The sequence below is a fragment of the Leptonychotes weddellii genome, chromosome 2 (genome assembly GCF_054177405.1).
Source record: "Leptonychotes weddellii isolate Sample4059 chromosome 2, ASM5417740v2, whole genome shotgun sequence".
Lineage (NCBI taxonomy): Eukaryota > Metazoa > Chordata > Mammalia > Carnivora > Phocidae > Leptonychotes > Leptonychotes weddellii.
Genome location: NC_138370.1, coordinates 103,745,343 through 103,762,683, shown reverse-complemented (window position 1 = coordinate 103,762,683; position 17,341 = coordinate 103,745,343). Strand labels below are relative to the sequence as shown.

Below are 17,341 nucleotides of genomic sequence, written 5' to 3'. Positions count from 1 at the left end.
CGAAGCTGTCATATAGCCGTACAACCAGAGGTGTAGAGGCCTCGTTATTATTTAGCGCTGTCTTCTCATCTGCTTGCATATGTCCTCCTTGTATTTATCCAATTTTCTATAGGATGGTTTATACTTCCAAAGTTATAGTTAAATATTTGTTTCATATTAGACCTTGAGCGAGATGATGAATGTCTCCCAAAATGAAGATGCCTTGAATTAACAGGTCGATAAATGCAATGTTGACTTGTTGAATGGAATGGTTTTACCTAAACCTAGATAATCTTTTATCATTGACTTCATATACATTCATCTTATTCTTAATTTCTAGGAAAATGAGTGGATTTTTTTCTATTCAGTCCTAGAACATACATATATGTTACATGATATATATATGTTTTTGCTAAAATGGAGTATTTCTTTAAAGGCCATTTTTAACATAAGGTAAAGTTCTGTGAAGGTGAACAATTCACTTTTATGGAGCTCTCTGCCTATGCCCTTTGGCTTATCTGGGACTAGTCTCATCAATTCACCTTGACCCTTGGTGGTAATTGCTTAGGACTAGGGTAAGAAAAAAATCCCAAAGGTGTGCTCATTAAAACTAGATGCAATAGTAGGAAATTCTCAAAGCAGACGATAGGTAGGATTATAATGAAACTGCAGGTTTAGTAAAGTTGATAAAAGGCTGTCAATAATCAAATCCTCTCTATTATTAGCCACATTCAAACATTTTGCGTATTTGTTGCCACGAATGAAGGTACATCTGTTACTCACTGGAGTAAGAGGGGCTGGCTGAAGAAGAGCTTGCATTTTTTGCATCCTCAGTACCTATTATTTTAAGAAAGAAAAACAGTAAGTCACCTTTGGTTAATGTATGCCAATCCTCACAATCCTCTCCCCCACCCCCATTTAAGTAAGCCTCTGTCATCTCTAGGTATGATGCTTCAAGTGGAAAAAAAGCTCTCTCATTCTGAAAGAGCTCTGTTTTGTAAATCAAGATTGGTAGGGAGTTAATGTATACAGTTTGATGAATTTGGACAAATGCCTTTACCTGTGAAACTATCACCACAATCAAGGTAATAGACGTTATCTATCACTTTCAAAGTTTCCTTGTGTCCCTATTTTACTGCAGATGTGCAGTTTTGTTTTGTATTTCAATTATAGCTCGATAAAGCTGTTAAAAAAAAAAAAGATTTGTAGGGTTTTCTTGGTGAGAAGGGGTCAAGGAAAGCACATGTCCATTCATGCACACGGAAGTCATACCTTGAAACTGGGAGCTGTTTCCTGGCGTTGTTACTGAGATTGAGGGTAATGTACTGGTGTTAGAAGGTGACGCCTCTGGATGTAGAGGGTTAACTGTAGGGAAATCACAAATCCAATCAGAGGAGGGTGTTAATTCTTCTTACTGAATCTCTTTGCAGATTTTAATGGTTTGCATTTCTGAGGACCTGTGAAAACTGTTTATTGTGGAATCATAGGATACACACAATCGTACACTAAATCATAAGTTCCTTTATTCCTCCTGTAGAGATGATTAAATTTGGAATCACACAACTTGGGTATCAGTATCACGTCTTGAAGTACTGGCCAAGAAAACTGGAGTTATGTCTCATCCTAGGCTGCAGTCTGTATCACCCGCTGCATGACATTCTTGTGGGACGCAAGTCTATTCAAAAGCAGTCATCACATTTCAGATATTACAACTTTGGGGGATAGAGATTTTTTTTTCCCAACACACAACTTAAAATAGACATAAATGCACAGGACTTCAGATTTTATCCTGTTTCTTAGAAAAGATTGAGACTGAGGTTTTGGTTAAAAGGACTGGGGAAGATATCAAGGAAGATTCCTTCATTTTGACCCTTAAAGCTCAGTCGTTGTTTACATGTATGTGCCTTCTCTAGAATAACTGCATTTCTGCCACTGTTTCATGCTCTTCTTCCAAAGGAATTTTTAATTTTAAGTTATTATTATTATTATTATTAGTTTACTTAAGTCAACATCTGCCATCTTCCACCAGAAGGCCTGAAACAAAAGTTGTAAATAAAAATGCATTATTCAACATCCACTAATCTCAACAAGTTGCAAGGAAATACGAATATGTAAATGCTTTATAAGCTTGGAGTATTTTTTCTTGTGAATTTGGGACAAAACACCGTTTGTATTTAGAATGATTTTGAAAAAGAATTATTTTTCAAAGGATATAGTTTAAAGGGATCTCCTTTGATCACACCTGTTTGCCTTGTCTCACCGCTGAAGTTTAAGTTCCTGTGGTGTGAAGGCCGTAACTCCCACTATACTCCACATGGAGCTCTACCTGCAGTGGGTGTGCAGTGAAATGGAGCTGGCTGCTTGGCTGAAGCAAGAGGCATCTCTCATACTTATGGCCCCCTGTGGAGTATTGAGGACGTGTATAATTGCATCAGAGAAATTGATATTGCCTATGACTGCCTTGGATCTTTCCTTCTGCCACCCACAGCCCAGCACGCAGTGCATGCTCATGCCTTTTTGACATCTGTCGGGGAAGAATAACGTTTGGAGTCTTTACCGTTCTTGCCATGCAAGAAATCTGTGGGATGCCCATAAGAACAAAGAAAAATGTCAGCCTAGTGCACTAAATGGGCAAAAAAAGAAATATTAAATGAAAGAGTGGGAACTAGCTGAAACCTTGGTACTTTCAGCTGCCTTTTCCTGCGTCAAGTGTTTTAGTGAGACGTTGCTCTTTTGATTGTGTTGGTAGAGAACAAGACGGCTGATTAAATTACCTGGGATTTCCCAAGGGTTAATTTTCAAGACTCCATATCCGATCTTACTACCGTCTCATAGACAAGCTAAGTGGTTACAATTCTGAATGTAACCTATGTGGTTTAGATAAAACTCCAAACTTTCCTACTTAACACATGTTGATTGTCCAGTGCCAACTGTTATTACTAATGATCCATGGGGGTTGGCAATAGAGTTAACCCTTTTGAAAGAAGAATTTATTGGCTCCTTGGACAAAGCCTTTAAAAATTTTGTTTTTCTTTTAACTGCAACCTTCAATTAATAAGTCATTTCTGGGGGTGCCTGGGTGGCTCAGTTGGTTGAGCATCTGACTCTTGATTTCGGCTCAGATTGTGATCTCATGGGTCATGGGATCAAGCCCTGAGTTGGGCTCAGTGCTCAGCAGTGAGTCTGTTTCAGATTCTCTCTCCCTCTCTCTCTGCCCTTCCCCCACTCATGCTCTTATTCTCTCTCTCTCTCAAATAAATAAATACTTTAAAAAATCATGTCTGAATCTGTTACACACCTACACACACACACACACACACACACACTCACACTTTACCTCTATTACTTGTGATGCCTTCTGGTATTTTGTTTTCTATTGTCTTTTATTTAATTTTTCCAATAGTGGTCATGACCCACTTTTGGAAATTAACTCACAATTTGAGAAACCCTATTAGCATGCTCATATCAGTGAAATTATTATTCTTGGCTTAATTCATAAATTGTGGCCCTAATGGAATTCTTTCTGTGACTAGGACAGAAGGATCCATGATGTGTTCAGAGATGATGATCTCTATGGATTTTGTTGAGACTCTATTATGTTACATTACTACTAAAACAGCATTGGCAGAGGAGGTACAGGAGAAGTATAATGGAGTAGTTAAGAGCATGATTCTGAAGTCAGAGCAACTGGATTCAAATCAGACTGTAGAACTTGTTTCCTATAGAGTGCTAGGCAAGTCACTTAACCTCTTTGTGCTTGAGTCTCCACATGTACAAGGGGTGATTTTAATAGTTCTGTATCATAGTGTTGTAAAGCCAAAGGGATAAAATTAAATTTAAATGGCTTAGAAAAGTACTTGATACTAATATCTTTATATTACATTATTTTATAATATTTTATTATTATATTATTTTATAATATTTTTATTATATTGTGATTAGGCCTCTAAAGAGTTGTACTTTTTAACTAAAGTCAACTTGTGCCATTTTTTTCAAAAATTCTTAATGTAAAAATAAATGCAATAGACTATTCTGACACCTCCATGTTTTTGGATGCTCCTTTTCTCTAACCAGGAATTGGAATAACTGGAGTGTATAGCACTCTTACATGACATAGATTTACTGTGGGACCCTGACTTTTGGTGATTATAATGATTATTTAATTGCAGATATGTTGTGTCATTTTTTTAAAGATTTTATTTATTTATTTATCTGTCAGAGAGAGAGAGAGCACAAGCAGGGGGAGCAGCAGAGAGAGAGGCAGAAGCAGGCTTCCTGGTGAACAAGGAGCCCAACATGGGGCTTGATCCCAGGACCCCGGGATCATGACCTGAGCTGAAAGCAGAGGCTTAACCAACTAAGCCATCCAGGTGCCCCTGCTGTGTTATAATTTATACCCAGTTTGCAAGCCAGGAACCTCCAACTACGGGCAGTGTAATTGACCAAGCTTTCCCACCTGCTTTCTGAAATTCATCATTGTGTTCTTGCTGATGCCATGCCTCCCCCAGGCTGCCCCCAGCCAATGACTGAGCCTTGCAAAGATATGAAAGCAGGCTTATTCTTGGAGCCAGAAACTCCTCTGAGGAGATACTCAGGCTAGAGGAGTCCCTGTTGCCCTCTTAGAAGAGAGTATATAAGATACATAGATATTAATGGGAGAAAACTGTGATTGGCAGTAGAGGATAAGACATTCTATATGAAAAAGAAAATAAAACTATATATTCTATTTTTATTTCTTGTATGTTGCCTACACTTCTTTCTAATATGTGGACACTTAAAGTTAAGTACCTGAGGGGCTAAACTCAACTGAATCGAATGATTGTTTCCCATAATTGGGACTTGTGTTTAATTGCAATTTGATGGATTCATGTCTCATTTTTAAAAATGACTTTTCAGCATTTGACACAATAAATCATTCACTCTTCCCTAACACTTTTTCTTCACGTGGCTACCAGTAGGAGCACAGCTTATGGCTTATTCTTCTTGGTCTCTGGCTGGTTCCCCTTTCTTTCTCTGACTCACAATCTTAGAGGGTCCTGGGGCTTAATTCTTGGTCTTCATCTCTAACTACACTAATTTCTTTGATGATCTCATTCAATTTCAAGGCTTAAATACAACATCAATCCCAATGATCCCCGAATTTATATTTCCAGCCCAGATCTCATTCTTTTTTTTTTTTTAAAGATTTATTTATTTATTTGAGAGAGCGAGAATGAGAGAGAGTACATGAGAGGGGGGAGGATCAGAGGAAGAAGCAGACTCCCCGCCGAGCAGGGAGCCCGATGCGGGACTCGATCCCGGGATTCCAGGATCATGACCTGAGCCGAAGGCAGTTGCTTAATGAACTGAGCCACCCAGGCGCCCCGCCCAGATCTCATTCTTAAACTCCAGATGCATAAAGCCACATACTTACTCAGCAAATAATAAACATCTTAAATTCAACATGTCCAAACTTGAACTTCTGCTTTATCTGCAGGTTTCCCATCTGGCAATCATTCCTTCCAATCTTTTGGGCCAAAGACTTCACAGCTATTTTTACCTCATCTTTTACATCCTACCCCACATGCAGGATCAGCAGGAATATCTATTGGTTTCACCTCCGAAACATATAGAGAATTTGGAAACTTCATGCGACCTACCCTGTGACTACCCTGGTCCAAGCTAATATCAACTCTCTCCTGGAAAATTTCCAAAGTATTTTTGCTTCATCTGACAGGCTTTCCTTAGCTCTCAGATTTATATTTATAAAATATGACTCAGATCATGTCACTACTCTGCTCAAGACACACAATATTTCCACATTCCACTTATGGAAAAAACCAAAGTCCTTGCAATAACCCTCCAAAGCCTAGGCAATCTGCCTGGCAAATCTCCTGCCCCGCTTACTCAGTGCAGGCACTGAAACACACAGGGTCTCTCTTCAAGCCTGGGTGCTCTTCTCTCACACACTGGTTTGCTCACTTCCTCGTACTTACTCAAATCTTTTTAGGAAAGCTTACCTTGACCACTTTTTTCAGTCCTGCAAACTGGTCCCCACCTTTCTTCCCCTCCTAAGCCCTTCTTCCTACACTGCTGTGCATTCTCTCTTTCTCATCACATTGACCACCTTCTAACTAAGACCCTTGAGGACAAGGATAATATTTTGCTCACTGATGTTTCCCAAATGTTAGAACAGTGTCTGGAAGTAGGGTCTGTAAATCTTTGCTTTATGGATAAACAAACTTTTTGGCAGAAGTGACTACTGTTAAAGATGAAATGAATTAATGGGCATACCTTTTGTATCTTCATATTTGGACTGGTACAGGTTTAAGATCATTGTATCATTAATATTATCATTCATTCTACAATAAGAAAAAAATAGACACCTACTCCGGTTCAACAGGAGATATTGAAAGAAATAGAGTGGAGTACAAAAGGTAGTTATTGCATTTAAGGAGCTTATATCCTTGTAGGGGAGGTGAGAAGCACAGCCCAAAGTGGATAGATGTGAAACAAGAAATAAAGAATAAGACAAAACAATATGTCAGGGATCAAACTAAGAGAGCCTCTGTTACTGCTTATTAAATTTTACTTATGAGCTAACTCTTTTTTTTTATTCTTATGTTAATCCCCATACATTACATCATTAGTTCTAGATGAAGTGTTCCACGATTCATTATTTGTGCATAACACCCAGTGACTTATGAGCTAACTCTTAATAAAAAGGATCCGAGGAGCTGAAGCAATGACATATACCACAAGATGAATACAATAGAAATAGGAAATCAGGACCAATGCAAATGGATGAAATAAACAGGTTCCTTCTAAGAATTAATACCAAACATTAATACAGTTTCTGGTGTTCCTATAAGAATTGACTCTGAGTATCCTGACACTCAGAAAAAGAAGCACAGTCTACTCTAGGTTTTCATTATCAGAGAAAAAATGGTTTCTTCTATAAGTAAGTGGCATATAAGTGGTGGGGATAATAAATGCTATGAGTATGGTTGGTACCATTCTATGTTTTGGGAGGGGAATATGCTGATATGATCCCTGAAGTCTGTTCTAGCGTTAAGATTTTGGATTCTTCTCAAGGTTCTTTTCAATCCAGATTTTATCATAGTTAGAATGTATTTTCACCTATAATGGTATGCCCTGTCTACTTAATGGGCAAAATATCAAAAGGGAAGTTCTCTGTTCTCATAAGACCTTATCTTTCTGACCTTGGTGTACTCTTTTTTTTTTTTTTTAAGATTTTATTTATTTATTTGAGAGAGAGAGAGAGTAAGCACACAAGTGTGGGGTGGGGACAGAGGGAGAGAGAGAAGCAGAATCTCCACTGATGCAGGTTCCATTCCAGGACCCTGAGATCATGACCTGAGCCAAAGGCAGACGCTTAACCGACTAAGCTACCCAGGTGTCCCAATCTTGGTGTACTCTTAAAGCAATGCAAAAAAAAAAAAAAAAAAGTTTTACTTCAGATTTTTTTCATTTTGCTTTGCGTCATCAATGTGACTCACCTTGGGTAACAGAATCTTCTAACCCACTGATAACTGTGAATGGAGATTGATTTACTTTACATAACTTTGTAGAATTATATGTTGAAGAAGGATGTATTTTTTGTTATTTGAATATGAATAGCCATTAATTTCCAGAAGGTTGTATACAATATACAAAGAATGAATGACGCACTGTGTTAATCATCTTATTCTGAAATATTTTTAATCTTGTGCTTTAAACATGAGAGATATGGCTTGGAACTAAGACATAAACCAAGTAGGACCCAAAAGTCCTTCTTTTCCCTTTTTATTACACCAGGTAACCAACAGCTTTTAAGTGAGTTAAGTTCCTCTTACTTGTTAACGGCATCATTATCATTGAAATCAATGAAATTTTTTCTCAGCATTCTAAAGGTTTAGAATGTTCTTACCCTTCCCCTAACATAGAAACATCATCTTACCTTAAATTCACAATTTGAAAAATCGGACCTGAAAACACTGAAAAGCTTTATAATATGTAACTGTGTTATGCTTTCTGAGAATATGAAGGTAAGCATTTCAAAATATGGACATTAAAATATTGAATAGGATTTTCTATTAAAACCTTTTTGGGATCCTATGTGTCGGGCACTGTTCTAAGTGTTTTACAAATATTAATTCATTCAATTATTGCATTGTAAATATTTGCATTTTACAAAGTGGAAACTGAAGCCCAGGGAGATGAAGTGATTTGCCCAAAGTCACACAGCAAGGAGATGGCAGAGTCAGGATTTCCACACAGGCTCTCAAGTCTGTGTTGTCAAACACGACTCTATGCTGCCTGCTGCTGCATTTCAGCAGGAATGAGTTACAAGTTCATGCCTCTTATTTCTGTTACAGAAAATATAGCCTATTTCAATTTAGACCCCAATCAAGACAAACTTCTTTCCATCGAGACAAACTAAACACCTCCTTCCTTCAACGGGCCAAATCAGTCCATGCAGATACATACAAGAAGAGAGAATTATTCCTAATATATTAAATAAAGCACACGGTAGAGTTTATAAGGCACACACCATTAGGAATAACATTAAAACGTATTGGTTCTTAAAGTGAACGCTGGGTAGCTAATCAGTTGAGACTGTGAGTTCTTGTGACCTTCCCTGTAGACTAGAGAAACACAAGAACTTCTTGGAGACTCCACAGATTTCTGAACTAGAGGAGAAATCACTTAGCTATTCCCAGATTTATACAATTTCTTAAGTGAAAGTTTATGGCAGACCCTATCACATCAATATTTTTTTTATACTTTTTTTTAATGTTTTTATTTATTTTATTCATGAGAGTCAGAGAGAGAGAGAGAGAGAGAGGCAGAGGCAGAGGGAGAAGCAGGCTCCCCGCCTAGCAGGGAGCCCGATGCGGGACTCGATCCCAGGACCCTGGGATCATGACCTGAGCTGAAGGCAGACGCTTAACCATCTGAGCCACCCAGGCGCCCTATCACAGCAATATTGACATCTTCCATTAGTGAGTCCTTTTATTCTCAACTAATCTTTAAAACATTATAAAATTTCCAAGTTAAAAAAATAATAAGCCTCTAGATATTGCTTTGCTATAGGTATATTTCTAGCTTGAGTGGATTCTACCTGAACAGTTGGTTCAAGATTCTGTTATTCAAAGTTAGAAAACTCAGATAAGTAACCTTCTGCATAGAAGGATTGATGATTCACGTTATATAAATTCCTAGAGGTCAGCAACCAATTCTCAAGCATTACATAGGGTGTTGAGCACAATGAATATGCCCGGCTGGAGCATTCTCCTTTCCGAAGGCCAGTGGGCAGGTTTGGTAGGACTTGTCATGTCTGTTCTGGCTTCTAATTTTCCATCAAAATTAATGTCTACAATACAATTGAGGTTGTGAAACACAGTTAAAAAAGTAAAGAAGATGGGTACAAGGAGACCATTCTCAAGTTGTGCTGATCACTATGGGAATGTGGTTGCAGTGATTAATTTTATGCGTCAACTTGACTTGGCCTTGGGGTTCCCAGATATTTGGCCAAGCATTAGTCCAGATATGTCTATGAGTGTATTTTTTGGATGATATTAATCAGTGAATCAGTAGACTGAATAAAGAAGATTGCCCTCCAATGCAGATGGCTCCATCCAATCAATGGAAGACCTGAATAGAATAAACAGGCTGAATCCCCCTTAGTAGGAAATAAGAAATAAAGAACGAACTCTCCTGCCTCACTGCTTTGAGCTGGGACATTGGTCTTTCCTTGCATTTGGACTCAAACTGAAATATTGGCTCTTTCTGGGTCTCGAGCCTGCTGGCTGTCAGTCTGGAACGTACACCACTGGCTGTCTTGGTTCTCGGGCCTTGGACTGGAACTACACAATTTGCTCTCCTGGGTCTCTAGGCTTCCAGCCTCCTGGCTGCAGATCTTGGGACTTCTCAGTTTTCAAAATGCATGAGCCAATTCCTTACAATAAATCTTTATACATAGATATATATATAGTTTCTCTGGAGAACCCTGAGTAATATAGTTGTATTTTCCAGAAAATTGAAGGCAAATGGTTTATTTCTTTCCCAATACACTGAGGCATGTTCGTCCCTTTTTCTTCAAATCTAAGGTCTCTTTTCAAAGAAATCGAGAGTTTCATTTTCAAGGACACATTATTAGCTCTGCTTGTCTGTGGAAAAATGATAAGGCTAAAGAAAAGTGAATTCCATCATTGCTTAAAATTGTTGTGATGGCCATATGATTCCTGCATATATCTCTAGGGGATAAATAGCCCTGCATGACTTTTTCTTTCAATTTCCTCATTAGCTCTGAACTCAGGGCTAGAAAAATGAGTAGGCAGAATAATCTGGAAGCTACAAAGTCACTTCTTTCATGAATATTTTCCTCATCTTCCTTAAACTGCTTTTCTAAATCTGATGTCTAACACAACCACAGCTAAATGGAGAGAAAAAAAATCTCTCCTTTCTCCAATCTTAACCTAAGGTTAAGAAGTTTGAAGTTTGCCTATGACACATCATTGTGGACCTATATGGCTACAAGAGTTTTTACAGTTTTTTTGTTTGTTTGTTTCTTTGTTTTACCATGCTGACCAGTCTTCTTGGTAAGAAGGCAGGCTCCAGGTATCACTCATAACTCTTAGCTAGTGTTACATATATGGAACAGAAGAACTATCTATTAAATGCCTGGGTTAGTGGTGGTTGGTTGAATATACGGTTCTTTGTATTTAGTATAGTATCATACAAAATTTCTGGTCTTACCATATATGTTACAGTCGGTAGGTGAGGTTTGACTTTCCCACATACTTCAGACATTGAGCATGAATTTTTCATGCTTGGCATTGTTAAACACAATGATCCACCTCATAGTACCTTTCCTCTATTGAATGGACTGAATGGCCATGTCTTCAGACCTTGATCGATCATTTCCCTATTACTAAGACTATATTTCTTCATTATATCTATGTACAATTTCTTATAATTGATGCTTTATGTACAGTTGCCTTACATATTTTGAATTCCCAAAAACGTTTTATGTAAAAACAACCATCAATTTCTATACCCTTAATAATAGTTTTTGAAGTCAGTGGTAAAACATAATTTTTCCAAGAAAATGAAAGCTGGATGCATAATATGAAAGAAAATGCCAAATGTGAGAATGACATATGATCTAATCAAAGGCTAAATGCATATTAGCTTATATTTATAAAAAGGAAGAAGTAATAATAGTAATTCTGCAGGCTAGAATTCTACCTCAACTTCCACCTAAAAAAATGTTAATTATTTCAAGTAAGATGCCTATTCTTGATCATATGGGTGACTTTCACAAATTTGATATTTGAACATCTTTGATAACAAACAAATGACTGAACAAACAAATGATTACAATTGTCAACAGATGTGTAATGAATACCTTGTCATTACACTTTTTTTTTCTTTTTGAGTGAGTCTGGATTTAGTCTTTACCCATAACATATATCCCTGAAGTTAAGACTGACTTTCTCATAGTTTATAAAATCAGTCTCACTTCTTTTTAATCCACTGTTCAAATCAATGATGTGTTTATTATCTGTTTTAGGGGAACTAGTTTCTATAACTCAAAATTTAAATAGTGTAAATGGGCTTTTTATTATAGTTAAAAATCAACTATAATTAAAGCTGGCATTTTGTAAATTCATTTCTTAAAGGGTGCTTCAATCCCTCCTTTTAAGGAGCTGATGATTTTGGCAACTTCTCAATTCTCTTCCATCTGTAACTTCTCCTGGATGACCAGTCCATGAAGCAGAAGGTAAGGACTTCTCCAGAACAGTGCAAACCATCAACCAATGCAAAGCTGTCCTGTTTGCTTGGATGCATTGTTTTTATGTTTTGTTTTGCTGTGTTTTTCCCAGTGCTTTTTCTAGTGCATTTCTAGACTATGTAAATGGAAATAAGAATGAAAAAAAATATAGTGATGAGGTGAAATAAAGAGGATTAATATCAAAATAACTTTTTTATTCATGAGATATATTGTATAGAAGATAAATAATTAAAAGTTAACAGCATAATCATTTCAGTTTTGAGTTCCTTAAACACCTGATGGGGAAGGTAGACTGTGATGATTATTTGGTACATTTGCTGTGAAAACCGAGTTGGTCATAATCTTCATGGCTTTATTTTTCTGACTTTTTTAAGTTACGTGATCTTCTACGTTTATTTCACATATTTCTCATTCATATATATACCAAAAGTGACCAAGATTGAGAATCTAAGAGATTGGTCATTTATAAAAGTAAGAGGTAAGATGTAGGAAGATAAAAGTCTCCCAAGTAATTACGATTTCAAAACAACAGAAACGTTCAATGGTACCATCTTTCCCTGCCCAACGATCTTTTTCAATTCCTGTTACGCCATCACCCTCAATTTATTCAATTTAAAATTTAGGATAACAAAACACAAGCACTTCTTGGAGTGATCATATTTTAGGCTGTTAACTGCGGCTTCTAACATCAACTCTCGGGCTGCCAGGATCAGGCTGTGTTGGGAAACACAGAGAAGACAGTCACGGACACACTATACTTCTGGGCGAGGGCAGGCCAACCGCAGAAACAGACCAGGAACAGTGGGTTCTGGGCAGAGGACACTTCCACAGGCTTCATGAACTTACCAGGGCTGGTTCCACTCACTCTCACCACAGAGCGTTCAGGCACATCCTATCTTCTGGTCTGTATTTTTTTTTAATGCAAGTTCTCCTAAACATTTTAGTTGCCATGTAATGTTTTCCCTTGTACTATTTTTCCCTGCTCTCACACTGATCTCCTTTATTTCATTTTGGGGATTTTACTCATGAATATTCTGAGAGAGAAGAAAATTAACTTACCTGGTGCTTCTGTTGTTTTGATTGAGCTCTGATTCTCAGCTTTAGAGGAAAGAAAAGAAAAGAAAACCACTAAAAGTAAATATTGAATATAAGATCTAATTTCACAATTGTTACGGGTGGTAAATGGATATAGATCCTACTTCATTTCTAATTCACTTTTCTTCAAATCATAAAATCGTATGGGCTGGGTCAGCCAATTTTTTTCTTAAAGGGCCAAATAATAAATAATTTAGGCTTTGTGGGTCTTAAGTCTCTCTTGTAACTATTCAGTTTTGCCATTGTACTGTGAATGCAGCCATACACATAATACCTAAAGAGTAAGTATGGCTCTATTCCAAAGAAACTTTACTTAGAAAAATAGGTGGGATGTTAGACTGGGCCTGTGGGCCATAGTTTATTGAATCCTGGTTTAGAGCATCTGGTCCAACTTTACATCCTCAATAAACCAGGATATTGCAGACAACTACAGATCTTTTGGGAGGGGCTTCATGAGTGGCACCGCCATGTGTCATATTCCCACTAAGATATGACATATCTCTTGACTTGAAAAAGTTTCAGGAAGGTTCAGACAGATACCTCTCAAACTTAGGGAATTCCTTTAAAGTAAATATAGTTCAGATGACCTTGCTACAATAAAATTACTTGAGAAAATTATAATCAAACATCACTTTAACAACTTTACGTATATGCACCATGAACAAAATCTGTCATGTGAAAAATACAGAAAATGATTTTAAAACAAAGAGAAACCCATTAATGATAGTTTAAAATACCCATTTGCTGGTGCACCTGAGTGGTTCAGTTAGGGTTAAGCATCCAGCTCTTGTTTTGGCTCAGGTCATGATCTCAGAGTAGTGAGATTGAGCCCCGGGTTGGGTTCCATGCTGCTTAAGATTCTCTCTCCCTTTGCCCCTCTGCCCCTGCACTCTCTCTCTCTCAAAAAAAGAAAAAAAAAATCCATGCATCCTTTGTGTGTTCACTTGACTGTCTATCAGCATCTGAAATTTAACATGCTTAAAACAGAACTCTTGACTGGTATCCTTAAATCTGCTTCTTCCCATGCTTTCTTGGTTCAACACATGGTACCATTGTCCCCCAACTGCACAAGCCAAAAAATAGTGGCCTTTCTTGATTCTCCTTTTTTTTTTCATCCCTATGAGCTCTAGCTTCAAAATATATTCCAAATATACTCACTATTTAATTGGCTACTGTTCATCCAGCATCCATCTCTCTCCCTGCAATAGTCACCTAGAAAAATCTACTTAAATTTAAACTTTGCTGCTCTAATGGCTCCCTGTTCCTCTTACTATGGCTGGTAAGTCTTTCCACCACATGGCCCCTGCCTTGCTCCTCAGTTTGTTCCCAACCATTCAGCCCTATTTCATCCTGATCGGTCGGTAACGTCATGGGGCTCTTCCTGCCTCAGGCTTCTCTGCCTGCTCTTCCCAATGTCTTGGTGTTCTCTCGGGCTACACTCTGTCTTCCTTCTATCTTTCGTGACTCTGCTCAGATGTCACCACTTAGAGAGGTTTCTCCAACCACCTCACCGAAAGTGGTCTCCTTATGTCTCTCTTCAAACTAGTCTACCACATGGCTTCATTTGCTCAACAGTACTTTTATTATTACAGTGACATTTATTTAATTTTTTTTAACTGTGTTTATTGTCAGTGGAATGTACTCCATGAGGACAGAGATTTGTTTTATTCAGAGCCGTGATTCCTACCACCAGGTCTCTAGTAAAAAGGTGGAAAGAATGAGTGAGAATAGAAAATAAAAGTAATAATAAGACAAATTCTGCTTACTTGAATTCAATTTTTAAGGAAAGAAAATGATTTATTTAAAATTGCTAGCTGGATAATGACAGCTACCATTTTTAAAGGGAACTCTATAATCAGTTCCACATATTATGCTGATGCCTGCAAGGGAGATATCATTCCCATTCTGCAGATCTACAAATATTAGCTGAGAAAAGTGAAACTACTTTCTCAAGATGGGGACAATGACTATAAATCAGGTCTGGCCACTCTAATGTCCATCTTCTCCTAAAAAGGACAGCTTTTCTATCCAATAAACTACTCTGCATGGAAAACCTATGTAATTAATTTCTATTTTGATAACTAGTTAAAATACTTTTGAACATGGCATAATGCTGGATTTGGAAGATGCACTTAAACTATTTATCAGCTGCTAGAGGATTAGGATACAAAGAAAATCAAAACCCTTTGTTCCTCTTGCTATTAATATCAGGTCATAACCTTTCTTGCTGATAGACTTCATTAAGAGTGAAAAAATTTTAAACTCGTATCAGACAAAACCTTCTGACTATTCTTTATTTGAGTTTTTTTTAATCGGCCTTCAGAAATGCATAATAATTTTAGAGGGACATGTCATTTAAAGAAAAATAACTATGTCTAAGGCTGAATCTTAAAAAAATAGTATTTTTTCAAAACCCTTATATTGAGTGTACTAAGAAATCCAGACTTTTATATGTTAATGCATATATTGTTATTCTGAGGGCAAAATTCTGCTCAAATCTTAAATATTTAATCAAAACTAGAATATATGCCTTTTTTTTTTTTGGTCTGAAATCAAAGAGATACTATTTTGAAGACAATAAAATGTTTTCATATGGCACTTCCAATTTAAACTCAGTTCTGTCAGTATAAAAGCTTAATAAAGATGAATGCTATGGAACATGGTTTAAGTGTGAATTAATGAAATGTGAAGACATTTGCAATTATTCCTGAGTTTTACTTGTAACTTTCATAATGCACAGGTTTTGAGAAAAGTCCAAGCTCTGACCTATAGCAAAGTGAGTGAAGTCAGATGGCAAATGAGTGTAGTGCATTCTGTTAAGCTATTCTCAAACTTAGATATTTAGTAAAGACCAAAACCTTAGTCAGGGTGGTTGGCAACTTAAAATCTGTGTGTCCAGTTTGATTCTGTAATAAGAGATGGAAGTCTTATGAAATGCCAATGAACTTCTAAATTTCTAAACTTTCATCCACATTAATCCAAAGCTAGACTTCACTCAATTAGTTTTTAAAACAGAAAGCTTAAACAGCAATACAACAAATAACTTTGACAAATAGGGTTTATTTAAAGGATCTTACAAAGGATATTGTATTTCTAGCTATGTATGCATATATAACTGTATATAGTCATCTGTAGAACATATCATTAACAGGCAACGAGAAAGAATATATATGGCCATTCCCATGTATATTCCATATATAATTCTTTGCTGATTTGCCTAAAAATAATTTCCTATGACCAGTTCAAGTTTTCCTTATCATTCGCTTATACATTGCATTGGCCCTCATTATAACTGTTATAAAACAGTTGACCCCTGAACAACACAGGTTTGAAATGTGTGGTCCCATTTATACATAGATTTTTTTCAATACAGTATAGTACTAGGAAGGTATTTTCTCTTCCTTATGATTTCCTTAATAGTGTTTTCTTTTCTCTAGCTTTCTTTATTGTAAGGATACAGTATGTGATGCATATGACACACAAAGCAAGTTAATTAACTGTTTAGGTTACTTGTAAGGTCAACAGAGGCCTATTAGTAATTAACTTTTTGGGAAATCAAAAGTTCTACTGGGATTTTCTACTGTGCAGGGGGTCAGCACCACTAACACCCATGTTGGTCAAGGGTCAACTTGTATTTCTGGTTTGGCTAAACCTTGTGTGTGCCTAAGACTGCGTTATCCTGAGAATTCCTCTTGTATCTGCCAAGATGAAATGATACAAATGAATTAAATATCATGTAAGAAATGTTCTAAATTCCCAAATAAGTGGCATAGGTAAATGGTGCAATTCACAAAAGAAATAATGAGACTGAGCGATCTGGTAATTTACTGTTTTCCAAAGGCTGAGATGCATAACATTTTATGAGAGGTTCCATATGGCAGTACTGGAAGGTGACTTGAAATAAGATTGAAACATTCAATGAGAAAGTTACTTGCTTTTCAGCCTTCTTGCAGTTTATTTGGTTATTTCAATGAGGAACTTTCGAAGTTACAATCTAATGCAAATGTGTCGTTAATATCTAACGTGCTTATCTTGATTTATTTTTTAAACAAGAATGAGCAAGCCTCAAACTAAGTGCCTTTGGCAAGCAACAATATCTAGCTGTAATTTAAATATATTTTGTTTATATCGGTGATTTTATAGCTCCTGTTGATGCCTAGTGAAACAGGTTTTTCATTTATGATGGTTTTCTTTTCAAGCAAATTTAAGAATAAAAAGTGCATCGGTTTAAAAAAATGCACTAAATAAATAATAGTGCCGATGGTTTACATATCTCGTGACACTCATTACGTTGTGGGAAATACTGAAGCAAAATCTTGTAGAGGCCCTTGATGGATGCGTAGAATTGGAAGAAGCAGTTGGAGGAAAGAAGAAGGGAAGAAAGAATAGGATCATGCAAACGAGGGGGGCAGGATGAGAGAAACCAGAGTCATGAATAAATTTGGCCTGGTGGGCAGCAGCAAGAGAATCACCTTTTTTTTTTTTTTT

General features: G+C 36.9%; 1 protein-coding gene across 2 annotated transcripts in view; it reads right to left on the bottom strand.

The window, feature by feature from the left end:
• Positions 1 to 17,341, bottom strand: part of EMCN (endomucin) — an 83,638-nt gene that overhangs the window by 20,550 nt on the left and 45,747 nt on the right. For both annotated transcript variants that reach the window (XM_081812093.1, XM_081812094.1), the window contains exons 5-7: positions 12,818 to 12,856; positions 1,252 to 1,344; positions 763 to 816 (exon numbers count right to left, since the gene is read on the bottom strand). In XM_081812093.1, the coding sequence (XP_081668219.1) occupies positions 763 to 816; positions 1,252 to 1,344; positions 12,818 to 12,856 (186 nt within the window). The remainder of the gene's footprint in view (positions 1 to 762; positions 817 to 1,251; positions 1,345 to 12,817; positions 12,857 to 17,341) is intronic.